General features: G+C 32.2%; 1 protein-coding gene across 3 annotated transcripts; it reads left to right on the forward strand.

Moving 5' to 3' along the window:
* Nucleotides 1–1403: 1403 nt before the first annotated feature.
* On the forward strand, nt 1404–25367 carry LOC126849958 (potassium voltage-gated channel subfamily H member 8). 3 transcript variants are annotated; one of them, XM_050592437.1, is made up of 16 exons: nt 1404–1605; nt 3754–3864; nt 12710–12943; nt 14144–14275; nt 15034–15161; nt 15693–15921; nt 17897–18060; nt 18658–18871; nt 19546–19725; nt 19921–20120; nt 20294–20543; nt 20768–21030; nt 21419–21570; nt 22384–22555; nt 23242–23632; nt 24562–25367. In XM_050592437.1, the coding sequence occupies exons 2-16, from the start codon at nt 3789–3791 to the stop codon at nt 24753–24755; spliced, it is 2979 nt and encodes a 992-aa protein (XP_050448394.1). In that variant the 5' UTR covers nt 1404–1605; nt 3754–3788; the 3' UTR covers nt 24756–25367. The 3 variants fall into 3 exon arrangements, with proteins under 3 accessions (XP_050448394.1, XP_050448396.1, XP_050448397.1); XM_050592439.1 differs by having other exon boundaries at nt 21422–21570; XM_050592440.1 differs by having other exon boundaries at nt 14144–14257.
* The last annotated feature ends 205 nt before the right edge of the window (nt 25368–25572 follow it).

Genomic DNA, 25572 nt, shown 5'->3' on the forward strand with positions numbered 1-25572 from the left:
TACTATATCCGTAGAGTTTTGAATATTTTAATGCATTTATCTAAAATTTTTAACCCTTTATTTGAGATGAAATTTTGCTATAACTTGATTGTGTGTAATAAGATAGTATTTCACTTTAATCAACCTTCTGATGCAGTATACAATTTCGTTCTTATTTAAGAGAGGAGTATATTGTATATATATATATATATATATTGGGAATTTTAAAATAACCGAGTTGCAGGGTAAAATCGAGACCACCCTGTGAACTTTTTTTGCGACCAAGATCTATATCGAGAACGTTTGCAGATTGTGCGGCCTGTTCATGATGGACTAGCACGCGAATACAGTCATCGACCCTCTTCGGTATGAGCACGTTATACAATACCATCAAACTGACCTGCAGCAACGCTTTATTCAATATAGACCTTGTTGCGGTGCGGTGCGGCGAATGCGGACGCCTTCCTATTCACGAAAAAGTCGATCTACCCCTGCTGAATATAATTTTTACATTCCAGATTATTCCACATTGTGTTATGCACAAAAGAAGATCCAATTATTTTTCTTCTGCTTATGATACCCTAAAAAAACGTATAAACAATTTGATTTTTTCGCTTATGGAACAAGGTGGAACAATATATTCTCCGTAAAAATAAGTTGAGCCATACGTCAAAGCATCGTAACGCGTGTCAAAATGTTAAAATGCTCAACAAAGTAGAAAATATATTTAATGCAGCAAACGTTCTTTTATAGAATGAATGAAATAACGAATATTGTCTTAAGTTGTATTAAGGAAAGAAAATATTCCTTTTTTTCTCCTTTCCGGTGATCTGTCAATGTCGCACGATAAGCTTTCGTTTTAACGGGGTATGTTGATCTTTATTCGAAAGATTTAACAATCAAACTTTCTCGAGAAAATTTCGAGTCTTTTTAATTTATATATATATATATATATATATATATATATATATATATATATATATATATATAACACACGATAAAATATAAAATCGCACGAATTACTCCATCCATGCGGATTATCGATCCGTAGATGAAAAGAAACTTTGGTTCCACGTACCTAAAAAACTTAAAATCTCGAATTTCCAGCTCGAGTAACGACTGTATCAGATCTTTGAGATACACGCGCGCGCGTATAAAAAGGGATGATGTGCGCGCGCGCTCGCAACCCCTATGATACCCGGAGTGGAACGTTTCGCGAGAGGGGCGCACACTTATTGGAAATGCATACACGCTCGTGCTTTCACTTATACGTAGCACGCATGTGTCGGTTACCTACCTACGGTTTACCACATGTTGCGCTTCGAGGTGCGAGGGGCGCAAGTCAGCCAGGAGCCCGGGCCATCAGGATAGAGACGGAATCTCTCCCTCTCGACTCGGTCAGTTACGCGATCGCTAGCATACGATTCGCGCGGCCGGTGTGCATTCCGAGTTGTAGTGGTCATCGCGGTGTCGATCGGATATTGCATAGAGTGCATCGAACTGACGGACGTGTGCGATCGTCCCTTAATTTTCCAAGCGAACGAGGAGAGATCGGGTGTGATATAAACGGTGGTGGTGGCTCGAAGATGCTCGAATAGTGAGCGGAAATCTCGCTTTCTCGACAAGGTCAGTATTATCGAGGAAAGAAGCCTTGTCGTAGTCTTCCTGTAATTATATACGTTGCTATAAAATAGTAGGATTATACGCATACACGTACACATGCACACAGATATATGCCATCGAGATTGGAACACGTTCAGGAAGGATCTATAAATATGAAAGTGTAAAAAGATAATTTATTGTTTAATGAGTAATAATCATAACATTGTTTCAACCAATATTAATATGATTAACTGATACGCAATATAATTTATTAAATATAGTTTAAGTTTTTATTAACAATATCAATTAAGAATATCATACTCATCATAATTTTCGAGAAAAGAGTTGTAATCTTTCTCGAGTCAATAAACAATCTGTTAATAAAAAAAAAACTTTCGAAATGAAAAAACGAGTAATAATTGTCACACATTGTATAACAGCATATACAGCGTAAAATAGAACAGTATTATTTTATTATATAAGTTATTTAAATAAATTATAAATTTTTCTTTCAATTATTAATTCTCTAGAACATTCGGAAACATTAACATTATTACTTTCATTAAATTTACGATAATTAGGCGAAATCTTTAATATTTTTTTTACGCAGAAAATTATTAGTTTTATGAATAGTTTGTTTAGATTGAATAATTAACAAGAATGAATAATTAACCAATAATTAATATTATCTATTTAATACAATCTATTCTATGCAAAATATTATGTAGGTTTGAATATCAGATATGATTTCTCATAATTACGTATTAATCCGTTTTAATTGATTCGGCATATGTAAATAATTATTGTAATATAATTACTTCAATACAGAGTTGGATAAACCATTAAACAATGTGCGATTTTTCCATCTTAAATATTAAACATAATTGCTAAAATTTTTTTTAATAGTACACTAGCTTTTGCTATTTGATTACATATTAAATTTTAATTTGTACAAATGTTTACAAATAAACGTAAATTATATACAATTTCTTCGTTGCGTGCAAAGATACATTTGTATTTCAATATTAACATATTTTGTTATTTTTAATATTCAAGAAAAAAAGAGAAATTTTTTAAATGTACGTAGTTGAGTCCATCTTCTCCTAAAAGAATAATTTAATTAAAAAATTTTGATAAAAAATGTAAATAATTCTTTATTTTTAATGCTAAAGAAGGGAAATCTGTATCACACATTTTCGCGTTGAAAGCGAAAAATGGTAAAACCTACACGAGACTCCATCCGTTCCGAGGGCATTAAAGAGCATCGTATATATGCAATGCACGAGGTTGGAATAATTTATACTGGACGCGTAAACATAAAGCACTGAGATTACAAAAAAATTTCTCTTATCGACAAATAATATGAGAATTTCGTTGATGTTTATAAATATTTAGTATGCGTTCTCAGAGTGTTACGATTTGTGACGCGCTTACGTTGACTTATAGAAACACTTTAAAACTGTCACTATCATGTATTTGTAGCAATAATATTATAGACTTATCTATCTAGCGAGTTATATTTTATTGTATATATATATATATATATATATATATATATATATATATATATATATATCATTATAAATATTTATGTTAATTGATATTGTAAATTTGGGAGTAAAAGTAATGTGCAATGAATATAAGCAGACATATAGGATAGTTTTCCATTCCATTGGATTTTTATTTTATTTCTAATTCGTTCATTAAATATACGAATATCGCGGGACATATAATATAACGAGCGCGCCTAATTTGCATACATATTTCCGAGATAGACTGCAAGACGCAATAGTATAACCCGATTATTCGCGAACGGTCAATGATTTCTCAGCTACTCGGAAAATAGAAACGATTGGATTAGTTCCAGAAAATATTTCATCGTATCGAATTGGAATCGCATTATAATGACACTTTGTCTGGTTAAATGGAGAGCTTCGATTGGTATTAACTTACGGAATCCTTCAATGAATCGTATATATTTCCAGAAAATACAATGTGATTGTGTACGCGACGATGAAATTCATAATTCATAAGTCTATTTAATATGGACGTGGAAATTTTGCTGAGGACGCGTATATCACGAGCTATGTCTAAAGTGCTTCTTACATCTTAATACATCCCAATATCATTTTGATGAATAATTTCATTACAATTTACTTTATGTATTCGCAGGTTCGTGCGCTTAACAGCGCGGTGGAGCGGCCTCAATGCCGGTCAGGAAGGGCCTTCTCGCTCCACAGAATACTTTCTTGGATACCATCGCGACTCGTTTCGATGGAACCCGTAAGTTCTTTTCTATTATTCTGCTGTGTATATATATATATATATATATATATATATATATATATATATATACATATACATCCGTATGTCAGTCAATATTAAACAAAACAAATATCGCGAAAAAAATTTAGATGGCTATTTATTAGCTTTCACTTTTTCTTCCTTTATTAATTTTTTAATTTATTAAATTAAGGATACAGTCTATATACTTCACTGTGTAAATAATTCGCGCTACAGCGTGACAAATTACAATTTGTCTATATGCAAGAAAGTTTTTTTGTAAAACTTTCTTTAAAAATCGAAGAATAGTAAGCAAAAGCTTTGCGAAAACGCTAGCGTCGTCCCTTATTTCGTTTTAGCTTTGATCCCCATATACGAGGGGTGCGTTCCCCTATGTTCTCTTCGCATGTTGCTAGGGATACAAACAATGATATTCAACATCCCACGTTCCGATTTCCACTTCTATCGATGTGCAAAAACGAGATATAACATTATGAGGTATGAGATATAAGATTTACAAAATTATTAATACATTTTGTCGTGTAATAATATTCATAAACAATACATGTTAAAACAAAGTGATTCATTGATGTTCATCCACTTCATTCATCAAAGTTTCGCCTGAATTTGCTTAAATCAATGTCCTTGTATTGCATAGTTTCCCTTAACGCCTCGATGCGTGCATCGGCATTAAACTGCAGAGACATTAATGATGCGAAACGCATAGGATGTCGGTGTCGATGGGTTAAAGGCGGTGTAGCATCATGATGATAACGCGTTACATGCATGCGTTAGCTGTGTAAACGAAAATTCTCTCAAAACGCCAAAATTTTTTATTTATTAGAAAATCATACAAGATTTTATATTTAAAAAGAACAATATAGATGGACCGCAAAATGTAATAGTTTTTTTTTCAAATTTTGAAATTTTTATCGATAACGGTAGATGCGATAATATTTTCTGATTTGAGAAAATTGAGAAAATTAATTTTCTAAAGATTATCCGCAGGTTGTCGTGCCGATACAACGTGACGTTCCTGCACGTGATTGATCGTATATACACATCTCACCTCAAACACTTCGATTATCTCTTGCGAATCTTCTCTCGATTTCTATCCCATCCTGTGCAACCACAAGTTAGTTAACACCTAAACTTTCGGTCAAGTTGTACCAGCACCAATATATAAACTTTGGTCCTACCAGCTACGAGAGGAATCCAATTATGGGAAGAAGGCGGTGGATCGCCAACATCGTCATCTTAAGCGAATTACAGTTAGAATTGCATCTTTAATAAGTATCAGTATCGTATTTTTTTCTCTGTTCACGATACCGAGAAATCCTGCTAACATGTTTACGTAAGATTGCACATTTAATTTATTCAATTTATCATAGGATAATTGCATCTCCTGTAATTAATCCTTATCAATTTATTTCTCTCTTTTTTTTTTATATATTTTTGTCTCTTTATTTCGAATTTTTTTATTTTTGCTGAATTTTCCCAAACATATATAATCGTAAATTAATATATGTATTTCAACCAATTTTATTTTATTTTATTTTATTTTATTTTTTTTTTTTTTTGTATATTTACTCTTTGCGAAACTGAAAATGTTTCTCGTTGCGTTTTCTCTTTCGATTGTTATATCGACGCATTATATGCACGCTCCACGGACAACCCCTCGCTCGGCGAACACGTGATAAAACTTTGCGACCATCGACCTTGCGTTTTACCATGCGTCCGCCGGTAAAGCATATAATATTAATTCTACATCGGCGCCACGAAGTGACGCGATCGAATCGATTCTATTTCAAAAGTTGCAAATTTGTCTTCTAATCCTTATAAAGTACTAGCACGAAAAACAAAAGTGTATGAGATATGTTTTCGTATTTTTCCATTAAAAAATGTCATTATTATCGTCTAACTTACGAAGCCAAAATTTTTTTATGTGCAATGAATGGCATTAGAATAAAGAGACACATTTTATAAAATATATATTTGAAATATATATCATGTATTATAATATACATATTAGGTAAAACTTTCTGCATAAAAAAACTAAATATAAAATATAAATGTATTATGTTAATACTACCACACTATACACACATATTATGCATCTGTTGCATATATCAACTGTGACTTTAATTGTTACAATTTTTGAAGTAAATAGAACGTTGAGTATCGCGAATTTTAAACCACTGTATAAATTAAATTAATTGTGCATTATCGCAAAGAAAAAAGCTACCCGTGTTTTCTGAAAATTTGATAAACGTTTGATAAACTTCGGCTGGCACAATCTCTCTCTCTCTCTCTCTCAATCTCTCTCTCGTGACAGTTACTATTTATTTCTCTATAGCTCTCGATATGGTTCAAATAACGGCAAAATTTTTATTTGATTGATTTTTGACATTCAACTGATGTATATATATAGATGAAATTTACAATATGAATCGTAAAACGAAGGTTTTTTTATTCGAACACTTCAGGCATCTACTGTTAAACCAGTTTTTTTTTTTCAAAATATTTTGTATTCAAAATTAAAGTATTTATCGCGAAACAATTCTTATCGTGTATAATTTTTTGTAAATACGCTAATAATTTTTTTAATTTCGAAAATGACTAAGTGAGAGACGAACAAACTTCATATAAAAAATTATAAATATAATATTTACACGCGTTTATATATATATATGGTACTCATTTACCATATACACAAATGTAATGTGAAATATAAATTTCCAATAACTAGGGCGCATCACATAATGCTCTCGACTTGAAAATCGTTTTAAAGACGCACGGGAATTCGAACATCATAAAGGAGATAGGTTCACAAACGGTCGCAAAGCGCGAGCCAATATCTCGGTTGGTTTCCAGCTTCTAAATGTATTCGGTAGTGCTCGGGTCATGTATCCATTCTGAACCCGCTATCGTAGCCGTCACAATGTTTGAACGTTTCAGCATTGTACGACATTGACGTACTTGCAACGCGAATTTCGAATGTATCACTTTGTGATATCAAAAAGTTTTGTTCATATTCTGTAACATGTATATGCACAACATCGCGATGATAATTTTCAACGCTTTGTTTATCGTGTCTCCATATATTCAAAGTGTTGCTTTAACACGTTAATTGCTATGATCATTTACATTTCTCGTGATATAAGACGGGTTGTAACAATGTTCGATCAATATTTAACAATAGTTTGAATCGGCGTTTAATCATTTTGCATTGAAAGTATCATTGTTTTTTTTTTTTTTTTGAACTTTGAGTAATAATTTTAAGAATAAAGAAACTTTAAGATTGAAGGTAATTAGTGGGAAATTATCTGAACGGATTAATAATTGTTCTGTCTGTGTATGTGGAGATTTGTGACAATATAAGTCACGTGTCCCGATAATATTTTTCGAAATTATGCTGATAAAATGTCATAATATTCACGCGTAATCGCCTGATTATTTGTTATATGTGAATGAAAATATATTTTAACAATATGACACACATGTTCACACTTATTAAAATTAGATAAGAAATATTGCATATCAATCAAAATTAAGAACTGCTATATATTTATGTGTGTGCACAAAGTTCGTCAAATGCTCTTACAAAGTTATAATTAATTCTTCAACAGAAACTTTACGTTAAGCTTAATTTATTGTACACACATTTATTACATTATATCAGCGGTTCGCTGATAAAATGTATAACTTTTTTGTGTTGGCGACAATACACTCTTTAATAGATAGGAAGCGCATAAATTAATCTAGGTATCGATCCAAGCGACGAAGATAATGAGATGATTACTAAATATGGATAACTTGTATCTTATCATAAATAAAAACGGGCACAGAAAGATAATGATAGAAGACGATGCACACATCGATCTACGGTTTTTCTATTGATTGCAATAATAAATAGTTCATTGAAATAATCACGAAAATAATTTGAGATGTAACAGCGAAAGAAATCAATCAATCGAGTTAATAAATTATAATCTAATTCCAGAAATTTCATTTATTTTTATGATAAATGATTTTAACAAATTTTACAAGATTATTTTTATTATTAATTGTTTTATTATTATTATTATTATTATTATTATTATTATTATTATTATTACTGAGCGTAATTGTAGATATTGAAGTTACAAATATAGAACATTTGCATTCAGTCGTCGTCAGAAAAAAAATTGGATTAAAATGGGGACACCGGCGATATGGCAAACGAATCGGAGACTTCTATTTCCCAGAAAAAGAATCCCACAAAATAACGTTAGGCGATACTAAGGGACAAAGTTGGTCACACGGGATCCCATAGGCTTTAGATCTCGTGCTTCCCAAGGTTAATCTCTTGATATCCTCGCAAAGAAGATTTTGTGATGCAAAGGATGAGCTATTATTCCTTGTGAAGAAAAAACCGAGAGTATCGAATGAAATAGTACAGATTGGATGAAAGCGATCATCTATTTGAAGGATAAAAGTCGTTTCGGTTTTCGGTTAATAAAAGATTAATTCTCTATTTTTCTGTCAAAGATTGTTAACAATAGAAAATATTAGAAATCTTTTATAATATTTAATATATAATAAATAGTGAGAAAGATTAATATTATATTAATATTATTCGGTCAGGATATCTCTTGCGATTATCTTTTTTACTTTGTTCCTTTAAATAGAATCTGTGTTCGTTGTATAATTAAGATTTACGTTAAGATTGTATTCAAACACAACTTAAATTTTATTTGCTAATAAAATCTCGGATTTTTCTATTTAAAAGATTTGCGACGATGCAATGGAAAATGAAAATTGATTTAAACCGTGATACGAAGATAATATTTGACGTGTCTTTTCTCTCTCTCATATTTGAAATTTTGCGAAAGTAAGATTAAAACCGACGATTCATTGTTCCCCTAGCAGAGATTGCCAAGCACTCATAATAAACTCACGTGAATAATAAATCTTTCTTCCGCCCTTGAAATTACCTTGATAAGCGGAAAATTTGTATGCGACAACATCTTTCTTATAAGATCAAGATTTTATCTTCTTGCAGGAAAAATATATTTACCTTTATATAATATTTTGTTTAACATTTAAAAAATTGACACGTAAAACACGTAATATAATTAACATGAAGAATGTGTATAAAAAAGATCTTAAACTCAACAAACTGGTGCAAATAATTATCTAAATGCTTAATTAAAATTATAATGTTTGATGTGATATCTCTTTACTTATATATAAATTATACGAAATATAATCATGAAATGTCTAAATGAAAAACGCATCGTCGTCGGTTTTTAATTTAATTTGCAGTATATATATATAAATTATATTCTCTTTCTCTCTTTCTCTTTTCAACTAATTGTAAAAATTTGATAATAAATTGTCAACTGTACTTTGGAAACAATGAGGGTGACATTGTTTCGTTTTCAAATTAGTTTGCACTTGTCGAACTGCAGATGTGCATCTATGTCACTTATCATCTATAGTACATATGTAACGCGAATTGTGCATCCACTGTTACATCTCGGAAATAGAAGGCGAACTTGGAAAACAATGGGGGGATAGTGCTTCTTGGATAGGTCAATAACCGTTCGCGTAATATCGAGAAGGGACTGTATGTGCATATAATATCGACCCGCGGTCTCTGCTGATAACCTCGCAAGAATATCTCGCGCAAGAATATTCTGTTAATCTCGAAAATGAATATTGGTCCAAGTTAGATTGCTTTATAGCAGAGGTTTCGAACGAACTTCGTATTTTGTGTACAACAAAATTAATGAACACATTGTCATCAAGCGGTCACATTCATACATATACACATTGTCAACACTTTAAGTCTTAAATATAAATAAGTACGTACCCATTTGAACGTCGCCAATCTCTCCCCCAATCTCTTTACGACAGCACAAATTTCCAAGTTTAAATTTTGCTTTAAGTTTCTTTTTGATAGGAACATCTTTTATGCAAATTCAAGGGGAAAGGTATTTGTCACTGGTTATAAAATTATCCTTTTAAATTTTATTTTTATTGTTAGTTGAACTTACTTATAACTAAATCCGTAAAACGTGACGAGGCTTATACAAGGTCGTCTGCTATCTATATTTTTGTATTACTTCTGTGATCCGTGATAATCATGATATTATTGTGATTAAATACTGAAATGCAATTTATACCATGTAAAGCAATCATTATTTATTATTTTTGACTGAATATCACGTATATTTAAATCTGTGGATATTCTAATGAGCTAAAGACAATATGGAAAACGTGACTGACTGTAGCAAATAATCGCTACGAACGCATTGCGTGTTATTCTCTATTTTCATGTCAATTCAACACTAATTATCTTAAAATCATTGTTGTAATTCAATTTGCGTATAAATTTGTTCTTTATCAAAACTATATATAATACATAATATAATATATAATAATTCGATTGCCTCTTTTCCTCTTTTATATGTATAAATATATTAATAATAATATGTTCTCTGTCTTTATCTTGTTAAATAATTTAATTTGACGCTTTATTTTATAATTTATAATGAATTGTGTTTGTCTTTATCTTTAAAATTTTTCACAAAAGATTCTTTCATTATAATATGCGTTTATAAATTCTAATAAGTTATTATTACAACAGTGTCACAAAATTGACGATTAAAGTGCACAGCTGATACATATTTTTTTATCGACCCAATTTGCAAAATTGGAAATATTGCACATATACTGAATTGATGGAATAATGAAAGGGATAATCATACGCATGCAATTTAAAATAAATTGGAATTTCTGTTTGCAAAATATTTCACATTATTTATTATAAACGTGAAATCAACAACTCTTCAAACTTTAGATTACTTAAACTTCAATAACTGATGTTTAAATAATCAAATATTTGTTCAGAAAAATGCAAAAAACTGCTCACGTTTTCTATTACTTTACATGTTTAATACATTTCTTTAGAAACGTTAAAAAATTTTATTACGCGGAAAAATTGTATTTGAATTCTATACGATTGAACCTCTCACAATTCCTCTAAAAATTGGATACAGAGAAATCGTTAATCGAGATCAATTGGTAATACGCGAATGAAAAGCTTTCTCTCGTGAGAAATGGTTTGATCAATGCTTTGATACGGAGTAATTAATTTTTTTTTTTTTATCAGCCGTTCTAACTATAACTTATGCAATTTACTCAGAGTTCAAAAGTCCCTTGGGATCTCTGTAATTATTTGGTGTTACTTCTGAAGCAATCGGGCTTCAGGAAAACTACACGCAGACTTTTCCCCGAGCGACTCGTTTGTCCGTCGCATTAATAATCGTATAGAAGTTTGCAATAAATTTATCATTTATTTTTACATTTCTAATTTTATATTTAAGAAAGAGACAATTCAAATTGTTATGTAATCTGAAAGTTTTATAAAATGATAAAAAATATATATATATATATATAAAACTAAAATGCTGATGACACATCAGAAAAAAACACATGATGCAAACGTTGCATAGCTGATTATCCAGCTCGTTGAACGGTAGCTTTGTCAATGACTTTGACGTCACCGTAATCTCTAAGGGTAAAAGCGATGCTATTTTTTAATATTGCATTTGGCCTTGAAATTCTTTCCTGTTTCCATCATCATCTTGTGTCGTGCCAAATCCTCTTATCTACGATAAAAAAAAAGTTGTATCATCTTAAATATCAAGATACACGAATATGTGTTTTACGATGTTTTATTTATCACAATAAATATTTATTATACACTGGATTTTTTGCCACGCACACTGAGCTTACTTTGAACATTATATATCTATATCTTATGTATCGATGCTAGTTTACACTGAAAATAAACATATTCGCATAACTTATGAGAGACACAATTTAATTAATGTAAATTAATACGCAATGACCGAAAACGCGATATAGTTTTGTAAACACGCGCATCTTTCCAAGCGTAAACTTTATTAGTAAAACGAGTTTATGTCGCATGTAGAAATTGCTACGCCTACGGATGTCAGGACCAAAGAGAGTCCAGAATTAACTTGTACAGGAAGACGAGACGTAATTTCTCTCAAATGACGTGTCCGTTATGTATATGTTTTTCTTCTTTGGATTGCATGCATTGAACAAGAGATACACTTCTCGAACACGCATAAAATATTCTCACTAATAGGATGCGCACTTTGTATTACACATGTTTGTCGGGCACGAGGTTTTTATCCGATTGTAAGAATAAGTCCGAAAACGGTGCTGCATCGTTTGATGTGATTATGACTATCCCTCATGCGACGAGGAAAATGGAAATTAGCACGAATGAGGGGGGGAAGTTGAATCGTAAAGGGTTAACGGCTAAAAATATATCTCCAGGGGAAAACTACGTCCTTTCCTTTGGGGAGCGTTTGATGAAAATGTCAGATTTTTAGGTACGCTTTCGCATGCGTATAAAGTGTGCATGTACGCGTGCATTTATACAGCGTATAAGTAAATATATTCTGCAACAGGATTAAGTGAGGATATATGATACAAAAAAAAAATATGCAAAATCGGGAATAAAAAAACACTTTGACACGTTATACAACACATTTTTTTCAATATATATATTCAATATATTATATTGTAATATTGAAAAAAATTTTATATTATATTAAAGAGATTTTATTCGATATAAATTAAATGATGACATAAATGTTAAACCATTTCAATTTATTTTTTTTTATGTCATGAACGAAACATATATTTTTGTTAACGCAATTATAACAATTTATACAATGTTGGCGAATAACTTTTACAAGCCTTTAAAGCGCACTTTTAACTATATATAATTACGATTAATGGCATTCTTTTTTGTTCACAGACAGCAACTTTGTATTGGGAAATGCGCAGGTTCCGACGATCTATCCGATCGTCTATTGCTCCGATGGATTCTGTGAGCTGACAGGATTTGCACGAGCGCAAATCATGCAGAAGGGTTGCGCTTGCAAGTTTCTCTACGGGCCGGAAACGAAGGAGGAAGAAAAGGCCATGATCGACAAGAGCCTCGAGAGCAAGACAGAATTGAAAATGGAAGTTGTCTTCTACAAGAAGAACGGTGAGTTTAAGATTTCGATCTTTTGGAATGGGAGAAAAGATATTATTGACAAATGAAAAACATATTATTAACGAGAAGAACATTCTAATATACAGTTTTATGTAATATGAATAAAGAATGTAATAATTAGCATGTTGCGGCAAAGAATGCAAAATCTTTAATAATCATACTCTATATCCAAAGGATATTTTAAGCGCGATGAAAAAACATATCAATTTGGACGATAAGAATCCGATGTTTTTAAAGAAAACTCATCATGCAAAAATGAAGTAATCTCGTGTCTGAGCGCCACTGGCACTTTTCACTTTTTTCTCGCGTAACGAGGAAAATCAGTCTACGTTAAAGTTAACTGGAATGCACCTTCCGCAATGTACTTTGTGTCATTACTTTAACCTTATTTATTTTTCCGATGATGACTACTAACTAAATTATTTTATTGATCGTGCGATTGCGCGAGTATAAATTAATTATCGATTCACGCAAATCTTCGATATTACGAAAAATACGCGTACATTTGCGATAAATTTTTTCCCCCAAAAAAAAAAGTACAGTTTATTATCCTGAGCTACCATTTCTAACAAATTGCACGTGTTACATCCACAAGCGTAAACAAAAACTACAAATGTTTGTCGACGAAAACCCAGTTTCCAACGCGAAAAGAATTTCTCGTAAATAAAGAATCAAAAGGAATGTGACGGCAATGGGAATCCTTTTCTATATACGATGACATTTCTATTATAGACACATCAATGTGCACAATACTCGTAATAATTCCATTACATCTTTAGTTAAACGTTATCTTTCCATCCTATAATTACTGTGTTTATGTAAAAGAAAATTTTTATAAAAAAAAAAAAAACAAAAAAAAAACGGATACATATTGGATATACTAAATATTTCTTTTTTCTGTTTTTTGTAATGTGTTTCGCGATTCTTTAAAAGAAAAGTATCTGGCTTTAACAAACGGAATTGACATAATTCATGACTTTTTCGTGCTGTGTGCCTTTTATTGCGACGTGTGTTACATCTGTTACGTTACACAGTATAGGATACAAATATCAGAATTTATTATCGGAAAGGCTCTCAGTAACGAGTAATTCCTCGTTTCGCATCCCTACGGACGTCTACTCTAAAATTGATGACCAACCATATCATCTCGATTTCGTTTGCTTTCGGTAAACGGTCGCTCTCTGCTTGCAGGAAGTCCATTCAATTGCCTACTCGACATTGTTCCGATAAAAAATGAAAAGGGCGACGTCGTACTGTTCCTGGCCTCGCACAAAGACATCACGCTCACGAAGAATCTTCAGCTCTGTGAGTTGCACGATAGTGGTGAGTTCTAACCATGCTTCGCTGCTAAATAAATCGCAAGTGGATCGATTTTAATGAGGAATGATGCGTTCTCACGATGCGTCGTGCCAAAATATACGACTCGAATTTGCATCGCAGGACGGGTAGGAATTTGGCCCTTTACGTTTTTTCTCTCACAACGCCGTTTTAACGATTCACACTTCGAGCACCGCGATTCACGCAACACGCTGCACGAATTGCTATTGCAAGATCGAAGTTTGTAACCGAACATCAATCAATGATTGAATTGATACATTGAAAAATTCATATTTATTCTTAATCTCGCGCTCGTTAAGAAAGTCTTTACTCCATTGGATTATATTATACCGTCATTAACATTCGAATTGGATTTTTATATATCAATCATAAAATTAATTAGATTGTATTAATCGGCAACAAGCTTCTCGATATCCACAGAACACAGAGTAATTCACCAATATAAAAATATTATTATACTACAAAAATTTTATTTATTTTTATTATATATGTTATATGTCGCTTTTTATAAATTTATATATTGGATTTCTCTTGCGCAATGTCACATAGTTACAAACGTTTTAAGATAACAAAGATCATGAAAAAGAGATTGTTTTCATCAAGAAACGCTTTCTTAAAATATATTTACATGCATTTCTTTTAATTATAATTTTTTTGCAAAATTTTTGTCGTTTAGAAGTCGCTTTGACGTGATAATATGAATATTCTCTACTTCAATAATAGCACAATTTACAATTCCACAGACTCGAATGGCAATATCGACCCTGAGGCACCGCCTTCCAATTACGGTAGGAGAAGAAGTCGCGCGGTCCTTTATCAACTGTCAGGTCATTATAAGCAGGACAATAAGCACAAAATTAAACTAAACAATGTACGTTTATATATATTTTTTTCAAAATTACTACTGCTAGTTTTCTTGCTTTTATAAAAAAAAAAAAGTTCAAATTTCAATAAACGATATACATATTTCAATTCATAATGTAATGAGAATTTTATTGCTAATAATAAACAAACTGTTCGTTATATTTTGCAAGTTAATAATTATTACGTTCACTCGCGAATTGAGAGACAGATTGTTATTACATATTGTATATATAAAAGCTTTTCGACAAAAATAAATATGAAAAACTTGTATTTTTCAAATAATTAGCATTCGCCATAATATTACTTTATTATAAATGTTAGTTTACATTCAAAATTAAATGACACAAAAATTTTTTAAAAGAGTGAAATGAAAAAAATAATCAAATAAGTTTTTTTTAAAGAATGAAATGAGAAAGATACATAATGTAAAAATAGTTTTGGAATATATTAGTGTTTTCGATTTATAAAGCAGCGAAAGATTTGATATAATTGAAAATGTTAGAAACTCTTTCTTTTACATTGCATTACGTTATTCTAGACGCTTCTACATTCAACCGAACCGCCTTTACCGGAATACAAAACGTCGGCGATCAAAAAGTCGCAATTTATTCTTAGTCATTACGGTGGTTTCAAATCCTGCTGGGACTGGCTGATCCTCATCGCGACCTTTTATGTGGCAATAATCGTTCCCTATAATGCGAGCTTCATCAACACCGATAGGCCTACTATGGTCAGTGACGTTGTCGTCGAAGCACTCTTCATTATCGGTGAGTATCCCTGACCTCTGATTTTCGATCCTCTCGAGTCCTTTAGACCTCTCTTTATCCCTTCATTCTACCGAGATTCTCGCTTAAATCCTTTCAAAATCGTTTTATCAGGTAAACGAATTCGCTATTTAAAAAAGATCTTGAAGCTTTTATTCCGAAACTCTGATGAACGAAATTGTAAGTCAGTTATTAAGAAATTAATAACTAGTTAATAATTATTCAACATCATTAATTTTCCAACATCATTCTCGATTTAATATTGAATTACGCGAATATACATTATATAAAATTATAAATGAATAAGAGAAAAAAAATGTATATGCCAAATAAATAAACAAATCAAAATCTCTAATATGACTATCTCACAATACATATCGATTGCTCTCGTTATTTCGAAATGTTTCCGGAAAGGAAACGAAGAAAAAGTGTTTCTTTCATTCAATTGGCAACACGTGAAACTCGTTAAGCCAAGAGAAGCGATCAGCCACCCTCTTTTTGCTCTATCTTGCGTTATAATAATGTAGTGGCTTCCGATTCAATTGTCACGGCAGCCTCTCTCCGACAGGAACATAGAAATACATATTTCTGTAACAATTGATTTACATCGCGATATTTGTGAGATACAATTATGACGTCATTTCCTTTGCCTGACCGACAAACCTTCGAATATACTTCCGGTAAAATCCTTTCAATTAGATGACGATGTCTGCTAAAGAGATCTATATCGAGAAAGCAACTCACGCGTTTAAGCGTAAATTCAAATCAATTAAGTGTGAACAAGGTTGCTCTTACATCTCGCCATATTTAAAAGAAAGTTAACGAAATATGTCAATTAAAAGAAAATTTAATGAAGATAAAAAGGAAAGAAGCGCCTTTGCCTTTGAAAAATCATTTGATAAAATGGGATTATATTGCCGATCCTTTGATTATATCTTTTTAATATTACACTAGTCTGCAGGTTAATTTTGGAACGTTGATGTAAGCTTTTCCGGAATATTAATCGCGGATACTATATATACATATTATACATGTTGTGGACTTCAATAAATTAACAACAACACAAGCATTTTCAATATATTCTCTAGCCAATCCGATATCGATTTTTAACTGTCAAACAAAATTGCGCTGTCGTAAAATTAAACGAGATAGCAAATTTGCATTAAAAAATTACCCGCATTATAAATTGACATAAACTTTTTGTATTTATTTTCAATCTGCGCTACAAAATATTTTTAATGGCAGATTTACCATAACAAGCTTCATATTATACCTAATATAGGAACAATAAATAACGATATTTCGCGTATCGGAGTATAATACGTAAAATATTAATGGTCTGCAACTTTTAAACGAAGTTACTTTGGATAAGTGGACGTGGAACGCGAATTTCGCGGCTAAAATCCAATTTGCAAACGGGATTAAAAGGTATTCATCGCACAAAGCCGAAGTTTCGTTTAGCTGCTTGATACGTTTGCGAGCAGAAACTCGGCAGGACAACAAGCAAGAGAAAGCCAGTTTCTCCTCTTCAGTTGAGATTTAGTTAGATGGTATATAGGCACAACATCGCAATTATGATTATTGTCACGCCTTGTCGGAATCAATATCTACTGTTCGATGAAAAAGTGTTTTATTAACAATGTTTTATAAACAGATGTTTAGCAATACTCTAACGAAGAGTCTCATCGAAACATCATAATTGAAATTTGTTCGGCAAAGTTTCAGACTTGTTGTATTTAAAATTATTAAAATGTAAAAGATTTAATTATTAAATGTTTAAACTAAAGTCTTATTTTACAAATCTGTCTTGTTTGTCTTTTATGTGTACATTTTAATATAACATTTTGACATTTCACATGAATTTATATTGTATTCGAATCATAGTAGTCGGACATTGTCTCACGCTTCTGAAAGATTTTAATCATTTCGAAAGATTATATTCATCGCAAATGTATACTCCAAATGTATTCTTCCACAGATATCGTTTTGAACTTCAGAACAACGTACGTGAGTAGAAAGGGCGAAGTCGTCAGCAATAGCAAAAGCATCGCGGTGAATTACGTGAAAGGCTGGTTCTTTGTTGATCTCGTAGCAGCATTGCCGTTTGATTTTCTCTACGCTTCAGACGTTTACAGCAGCGAGGTTGGTATATTCTCATCCGCTTACAGAGAGATTTATGGGCTAGCCTATTAACTTCTTGTAGAAAGTTGACTTTAACAGAGTAAGTTTTTCTGTAAAATAATTTGCAATTTTCTTCGAGAGATTAGTTTTAAAACTTTATGACGCTTTCCAATCATTAATTTAATCTGCGTTTTAATAATAGGAGCATGGAGGAATCTAACATAGAGCAAGAGAAGGGACAAGGGGGTGAGGGATAGATGGAAAGGGGGGAGGGGGGTAGTATATATTATACGCATCCTGATATCAGTTTTGTGGTAATTACCAATTTCGAATTTCCGCTAGGCATGGACCCAACGAAGAGAGGCTGAGCTAATTAATTTTGCCCATGTGTAATAGAAAATCGATACCTTATATATATATATATATATATATATATATATATATATATATATATATATATATATATATATATCAGGATTAATTAGCAGATCTTTAATTGATATTTTGCGTGTGGGTTTGCATCAAAATTAATTATTAGATGTTAATAAAATTAAATCTAATATGAAGTGTCGACTATCTGTTGCACATTTTTTTTTTCTTTATCGATTTTTGTTACAGGACACAGCACACAGTAATATTCATTTAGTGAAGCTCACAAGATTACTGAGACTAGCGCGTCTACTACAAAAGATGGATAGATATTCGCAATATAGCGCGGTAATATTAACGATGCTTATGCTTTTTTTCATTCTGGTCGCGCATTGGTTAGCTTGTATCTGGTATGTCATCGCCGAGAAGGAGAGATTGCGAAATGATAAAGATTGGGATCTAGGTGAGTTTTCTAAAAAAACAATTTTAATATATTTTTTTTAAATAATCGCAAAATTATATATATGTATAATTTGTGTGTTTGTGTGTGTGTGTGTGTGTGTGTATATATGTATATACGCGAATTTATACGGACGGTCAGAATTTTTACGAGAAATGTGCAACACGTTATACATGAAAGTAATTAGATTGCCTTCGAGGGCAAACACGTGCCTTACATCGAAACTATCTGAAAGTAGCCTTTGTAATCTGCAGAAATTGCACCACAGTGTCTACTATTCTTAAGAGACATGTCTATAGATATATGGATTTGTAACCATAGAAATGATTCTATCGATGCGAAAGCTCATGCATAAAATTTGTAGAGGGATTGTTTTTCGATAGTTGTTGAGACAATGTTCCTACGAAAGAATAAAGTCTCATAATAAAAAGAGATATAAGAAAATACATTCTTAAAAAAATGACAAACTTTAATTTTGTATTATAAAAATAAATATATAATAGAAGATTATACGAATTGATATTTATACAGTCAGATAATGTTTTTATCGAATCACATATAAAAATATATTAGTTAGTATTTTATAAATGATACAAAGATAAGTTCTCAAAAATCATATATTAGAGATTAAACTAAAACGTTGAAATTGTCATTATTATAATTGTAATCTGTTCTAGGCTGGATACATACTCTGGCTGAGAAGTTGAAAATATCTGTACAAAACGTTACGCATACAGAGAGCTATATAACGGCATTATATTTTACTTGTAGCAGTTTAACTTCCGTAGGTTTCGGAAATGTTTCGGCAAATACATTCTCGGAAAAATTCTTTTCTATTTGCACAATGCTGATTGGTGGTAAGTCTTATTTTATTAATATAATGAATTTATCTAATTGTTAATATTATGAAGTTGACACACACTATTTATACATTGATTGCAAATTTTGTCATATGCTAATTAATTAAAAATTAATTAATTAAAAAAATCTCTATTCTCGATGGCACGTTATATTTAGATTACTTTTAATATTACGTACGATTTGTATTGCAGCTCTTATGCATGCCGTGGTATTCGGTAACGTTACTGCAATCATTCAAAGAATGTACTCTAGAAGATCCTTATATCAAACAAAGTTACGAGATCTTAAAGACTTTCTGGTCTTACATCAGATCCCGGAAGAGCTCAAACAGCGAATGCAGGATTACTTTCAGACCATATGGTCGTTAAATCATGGTATTGATATACACGAGGTAAAAATCGTTGTTCTTTTTTCTCAAACATATTTTTTCAATTAAAATATTGTAATTGTTGTATTGGAATAAGTTTTAAAAGTTACATTATTATCTTATACTATCATAAAAAGTAATTTAAAACTTGTTACGATAATTGCTTATTATCGCAAAACGAAATAACTCTTGTGCAGACCCTTAAACAATTTCCCGAGGAGTTGCGAGGAGATGTTTCGATGCATCTTCATCGTGAGATTTTAAGTTTACCGATATTCGAAACAGCCGCTCAAGGATGTTTAAAGCTACTCTCGCTCCATATTAGAAACAACTTTTGCGCCCCCGGCGAATTTCTCATCCACAAAGGCGATGCGCTTTCGTACATCTATTATTTGTGTAACGGATCCATGGAGGTTGTGCAAAATGACATGGTGGTCGCAATTTTAGGTAAATTTTAGCAAATTAATATATCTGAATTTAACGTGATTAATTCTTCTCATAGTTAATAATCATCGCTTTATCGTTAAATCATTGATAATTCTGAACTCGACAAACGTTACAATATAATTTCAAATTTAAATTAAGATTTTTTAAATCAGTTGGCAATTTGATGTATATAATTATTTTGCGAACAGACTTTATCGATGATATATTCTTTTTTTCATTTTAAGGAAAAGGCGATTTGGTGGGTTGCGATATAAATGTTCATCTTCAATACGGAAATAACGGCGGAGGCACGACCGGAACTGGTTCAGTTGACGTCGTAGTAAAATCCAGCTGCGATGTCAAAGCGCTAACATATTGTGATTTAAAGTCTATACATATGCAAGGTTTAGTCGATGTCCTCCGAATGTATCCCGAATATCAATCGGAGTTTGCGCATGATATACAACATGATCTTACATATAATTTGCGCGAAGGATATGAGGCAGAGGTAATTAACTCCATGTACTTCCATAAAAAAAATAGAGAATTGCTAAAGGCATCAAATATTATCAGTTATTATTACTATAATAATTTTAATATTGCTATCAGTTACTAAAAGCGGAGGAAATTAATATATTTGGAGAAGAATGGTTTCTTTGTGATATATTTAAACATTTGAGAAAATATTCTTTATTTTCTTCTTTCAATTTTAAAAAGAAGGAAAAAATTGTGCCTATGTTAAATAAATGGACAAATGTGTTTTGATATTGATATATTTAAAAGAGTATGTACTGTATGTGTGTGTGTCTGTGTGTGTTGTTGTTTGTACAAAGATTATCGAACTAAATTCTATCTGACCATTGAATTTACCAGTCATGTTGTCGCCGGAATTTTAGCAGGAATCTGATATGAACGGTCCGTCATTGACACTGCCCTCCATCAGCGAGGATGACGAGAATGCAGTCGAGGAGGGTGAAACTTCCCCTTTATCGCCACCGAATAAATCACCACTTCACACATCTTCGAGCCCGCGACATGCCAAGTTCAGGTAAACCTATATCTAAATTAAAAAAAGTATTGTCAAGATCGTATATAAAAAGAGAACGTTCTCTTATAAAATATGAAAAGGCTAAAAAAGGATAATACGTTGAGTAACGACAGCAGGAGGTAAAAAAAACTTTAATGGCATAAAAAGCTTAAAATAATAGATAGACGTGAAAGTGCAGAAAAAAAGTTAATCTAGAAAAATCTGAAAAATCTAGAAAAAAAATTCAAAAAAATTTTTGAATTTTTTTTTGTTTATTTTCCCTTTTTTCTGGCTAAGCATCATTTTTGCATTTTAGTCTATTTTTTCGAAAAATGAATAGTATTTCTAAAATATAAAAGAATTCTAAAATATAAAAGAAATGTAAATATATTAAATCCTTCTTTTTACATATTGTAGAATATCCATCTAATATATTTTCCAAAAAATACCTACTTCTTTTATATTCTAATCTGAAATATTCTAAATAGCATTTAAATAGAAGATAAAAACGAGGTATAAAGAAAAAAACATCTCGAATTGCCCGACGTGTTCGCAATTTATTTACATCCTTTTCGAAGAAGAAGATTCTCCGTTATAGGATAACATGATTTTCCGCTCAGAGAACTGTGAAATATTTCAAAGTCGCGTCTTCTCAATCCGGCTTTTCAGATATCGGTGGTATCGAATAAATTGTAGCGGAATGTAATCCATTTTTGAAATTCCTTACTTTTGGAATTCTCGCGTCGTGATTTCAATGTCATCTCGTACGTGCTCTCAATATTTTGAATTGGATATTCACACAATGAATAAAGTTAATTATGTTTGATATATCAGGGAGGATTATAGGGATGGGAGACGAGCGGGGAGGGGTGCCATGGTACGAGGAGGAAGAACAGTGCAGGTGATTGCACAGGAATCTATGGAGGAGCACATTCGAGGATCGGTCGAGAGATTAGATAATCAGTTTTCCACGTTGCACCAAGACGTTGCGACGCTCAGTTGCGAGGTATTTTATACACAGATACCTTATAATGTTATATACGTTACTTTAATCCGACGCAAATACATTACGGCGAATGCGAAATTGTTTTATATTTACTCAACATCAAATTTCGATCTCTTCCGAGATTCCTTTCTGACTTTGAATAAATAAATAAATAAAGTAAATTAATTAAAAGTAATTGAGAAAAATTTATTTGATAGAATTGAATTTCTAATTCAATTTCACTTGAATTGATTCAACTTTTTCGAATAATACGATTCAACAAAATAACTCCAAGAAAAAGAATAATCTTTCCTTCTTTAATATTTAACATGATTTCTTCTTTAATATTCAACATAATTTTGAACATTGTTTTCTCACTACTTTTGGAAAATTTAAAGTTAAAATTGTATTTAAAAAAGTTATTTTAACGTAATTTATTATATTATAAGAGACGTGCTAAAAAACTTTTATCATTTCTCTATCCAAAACTAAATATATTATTAATACTTACAATCTTTAAAAGAAATTTATATTTCAAAGATTAAAATTGCTCTCTTTTTGGGAAAAAGTAATTTTTTATATGGAACTGTGTTATCCAAGAGAGAAAGAGAAAAAAGAGAAAAAGAAAGAGAGAGAGAGAGAGAGAGAGAGAGAGAGTAACTCATTTTCAGTCGCAAGATTAAATGATGTGCATTGTGGGTCGACAGGTGCGCAACGCCATTCAAGCATTGCAGATGCTTGCTTGCTCACCCCAGAGTAATCCGAATCTGCCGACGCCGGCGGCGAACCACGGCAGTGGGGTTCTCGCGAGGAGCTCGTCCCATCCCCCGGACGCCATTTGTTGGAATCCGCCGGCGAGATTGATCGACGTGTCGACGCAGACGGATTGGCCGGTCGACCTGTTCGAGGCATGGGTGCGCGCGAACCCCCGCAGGGCCCTGAAAGCCCTCGGTCTCGATCCGAACGTCGTCCAAAGGCTACCTCCACTATCACCTACGCCGTCGCCGTCCTCACCTCCGCCGCCACCCTACGAGCCCTTATCACCCTTGGCGAGCTCGCCTCAACAATCTTCCCAAAAATCCTCTCGATCTCCGACAGGTAATTACATCATGAATGTTATATGGGGGTGATTCACATATTAATGCTGTGGGCGTTTGTAGACAGAACGAATGGCTTGATACATATAAAAAATTTCTCTTCAGTTTAAAAAAAGAGACAATCATTTTTTTAAACGATATATGCATGGTATACGTGAAAGAAAAAAAGTACTTGTTAGACGAAATATTTATAACAGGGATAGAAAGAGAATTGTCTTATCGTAGAGAGCCGGATAATGTACGATTCCGTTAATATATGTTTCAACCATTCCGCGAAAAGAATTTTCTTTGGAGGAGAAAATACTCCCCTGTGTTTTCCCCGTATTGCGGAAAGGTACAATTTTTTGAAAACAGAGATGCGTATTTCGTGTGTCGGGGCGGTGACGTGTATTTTCATAAAAAGCATCTTCGTAAGGGGTTGCGCGGATGGTGGATTTGAAGTTCCGAAGGGAACCCTCGTAAAGGGGACCTTTCACCTTAGCTTCCTACACGGGATATCCCCTCGCATACGAGTCACTCATATCAGTACAAGCATACGTTTCTCTAGCGGATACTTACATGTTTTTCCTGTAGCAAAGAAAATGTCTACATGAAAAACAACCGCCGTATATATGTATATATATATATATATATATATATATATATATATATGTATATACAGGGTGTTAAAAAAAGAGTCACATATTTTGACAGCAGATAGTATCGATCAAAACAAGAAAAAAAAGTGACTTGGATCTGAGTGACTCTTTTTTTAACACCCTATATATTGTATATATAAATTGTTTATGTAATACAAATTTCTTACTTCTCAAATTTTGTTGATGCAATAATTACGCCTACATTCTGTTCTGTATCCTGCTACATCCCCGCGACTTGGCACCGAGAATTTTCGTCGACGTCGGACGCTGACGAGATTTGAATCGATTTCAGGAAATGACAACTACGTTTTTGGAATTACTCGCAACATTCCTCGATTATACAGACCGCCCAACTCAGCCTGGGATCCGGACAACAAGCTATGGCACCGCTTTAGCGCCGGCGACGCCGATAACGCGTCGTTATATCAGGCGTTGCGACGTCTTCCGGAGTCACGCTCATTGAAGTTCAATCCGTTCGACAGCTGAGCTGATTAATTATTCCGAGCTCGCACAAAAATTCATTTATCCATTAACGCGAATAAAAAAAAGTCTATTGCAATTAATTTTTATCAGTAAAATGGTGATATCTTGAGCATTGTGATAAAATGTTTAAAAAATTTCGATTTAAAAATATAACAAATATATACATTAATCGATTGCCAATATTAATTCATGCTAAAAACTCGAGGCAGTTTAATTGAAGAGTCAATTACGATATTGTGACAGATTGTTAAACATTTATCACAATAAACGTTCTAATAGATTTGGAAACAAAATAATTTCTGATAAAGTAAAATTTCACCCGCGCGAAACATTAATTTACATTCCGCAACGAAAGAGGATAACCGATGATACGACATCGATTGGAAAATCTCGTATTTCAAACCTCGGACGATAACGTATTACATATGCAAATTCAGGCTTGTACGTCATAACATACACAATCGCGCGTTTACATGACACTCGTCAATTGACGTTTATATTTCCTTTGTTCATTAACATTCATCTCCGTGATTTCGCTATATAATATTTAACCCTTGAATGCATCCAGTTTCTTTCATATAAAAACTGAGATAAATTAAGACTGACACGATATATAAAAACATAATATATATATATATATATATATATATATATATATATATATATACATATCAGCAAATTTAAAACTTGTAATATTCCGATTTCAAGCAAAAATAGATTAGATTTTAAAAACATTTTTTTCTAACTATTACGATATAGACACATCTATATCAATATCTAATTATTTTTTTATTACAGTCGACAAATAAAATAGATAAAA

This window comes from Cataglyphis hispanica, chromosome 5 (assembly GCF_021464435.1).
Source record: "Cataglyphis hispanica isolate Lineage 1 chromosome 5, ULB_Chis1_1.0, whole genome shotgun sequence".
Taxonomy (NCBI): domain Eukaryota; kingdom Metazoa; phylum Arthropoda; class Insecta; order Hymenoptera; family Formicidae; genus Cataglyphis; species Cataglyphis hispanica.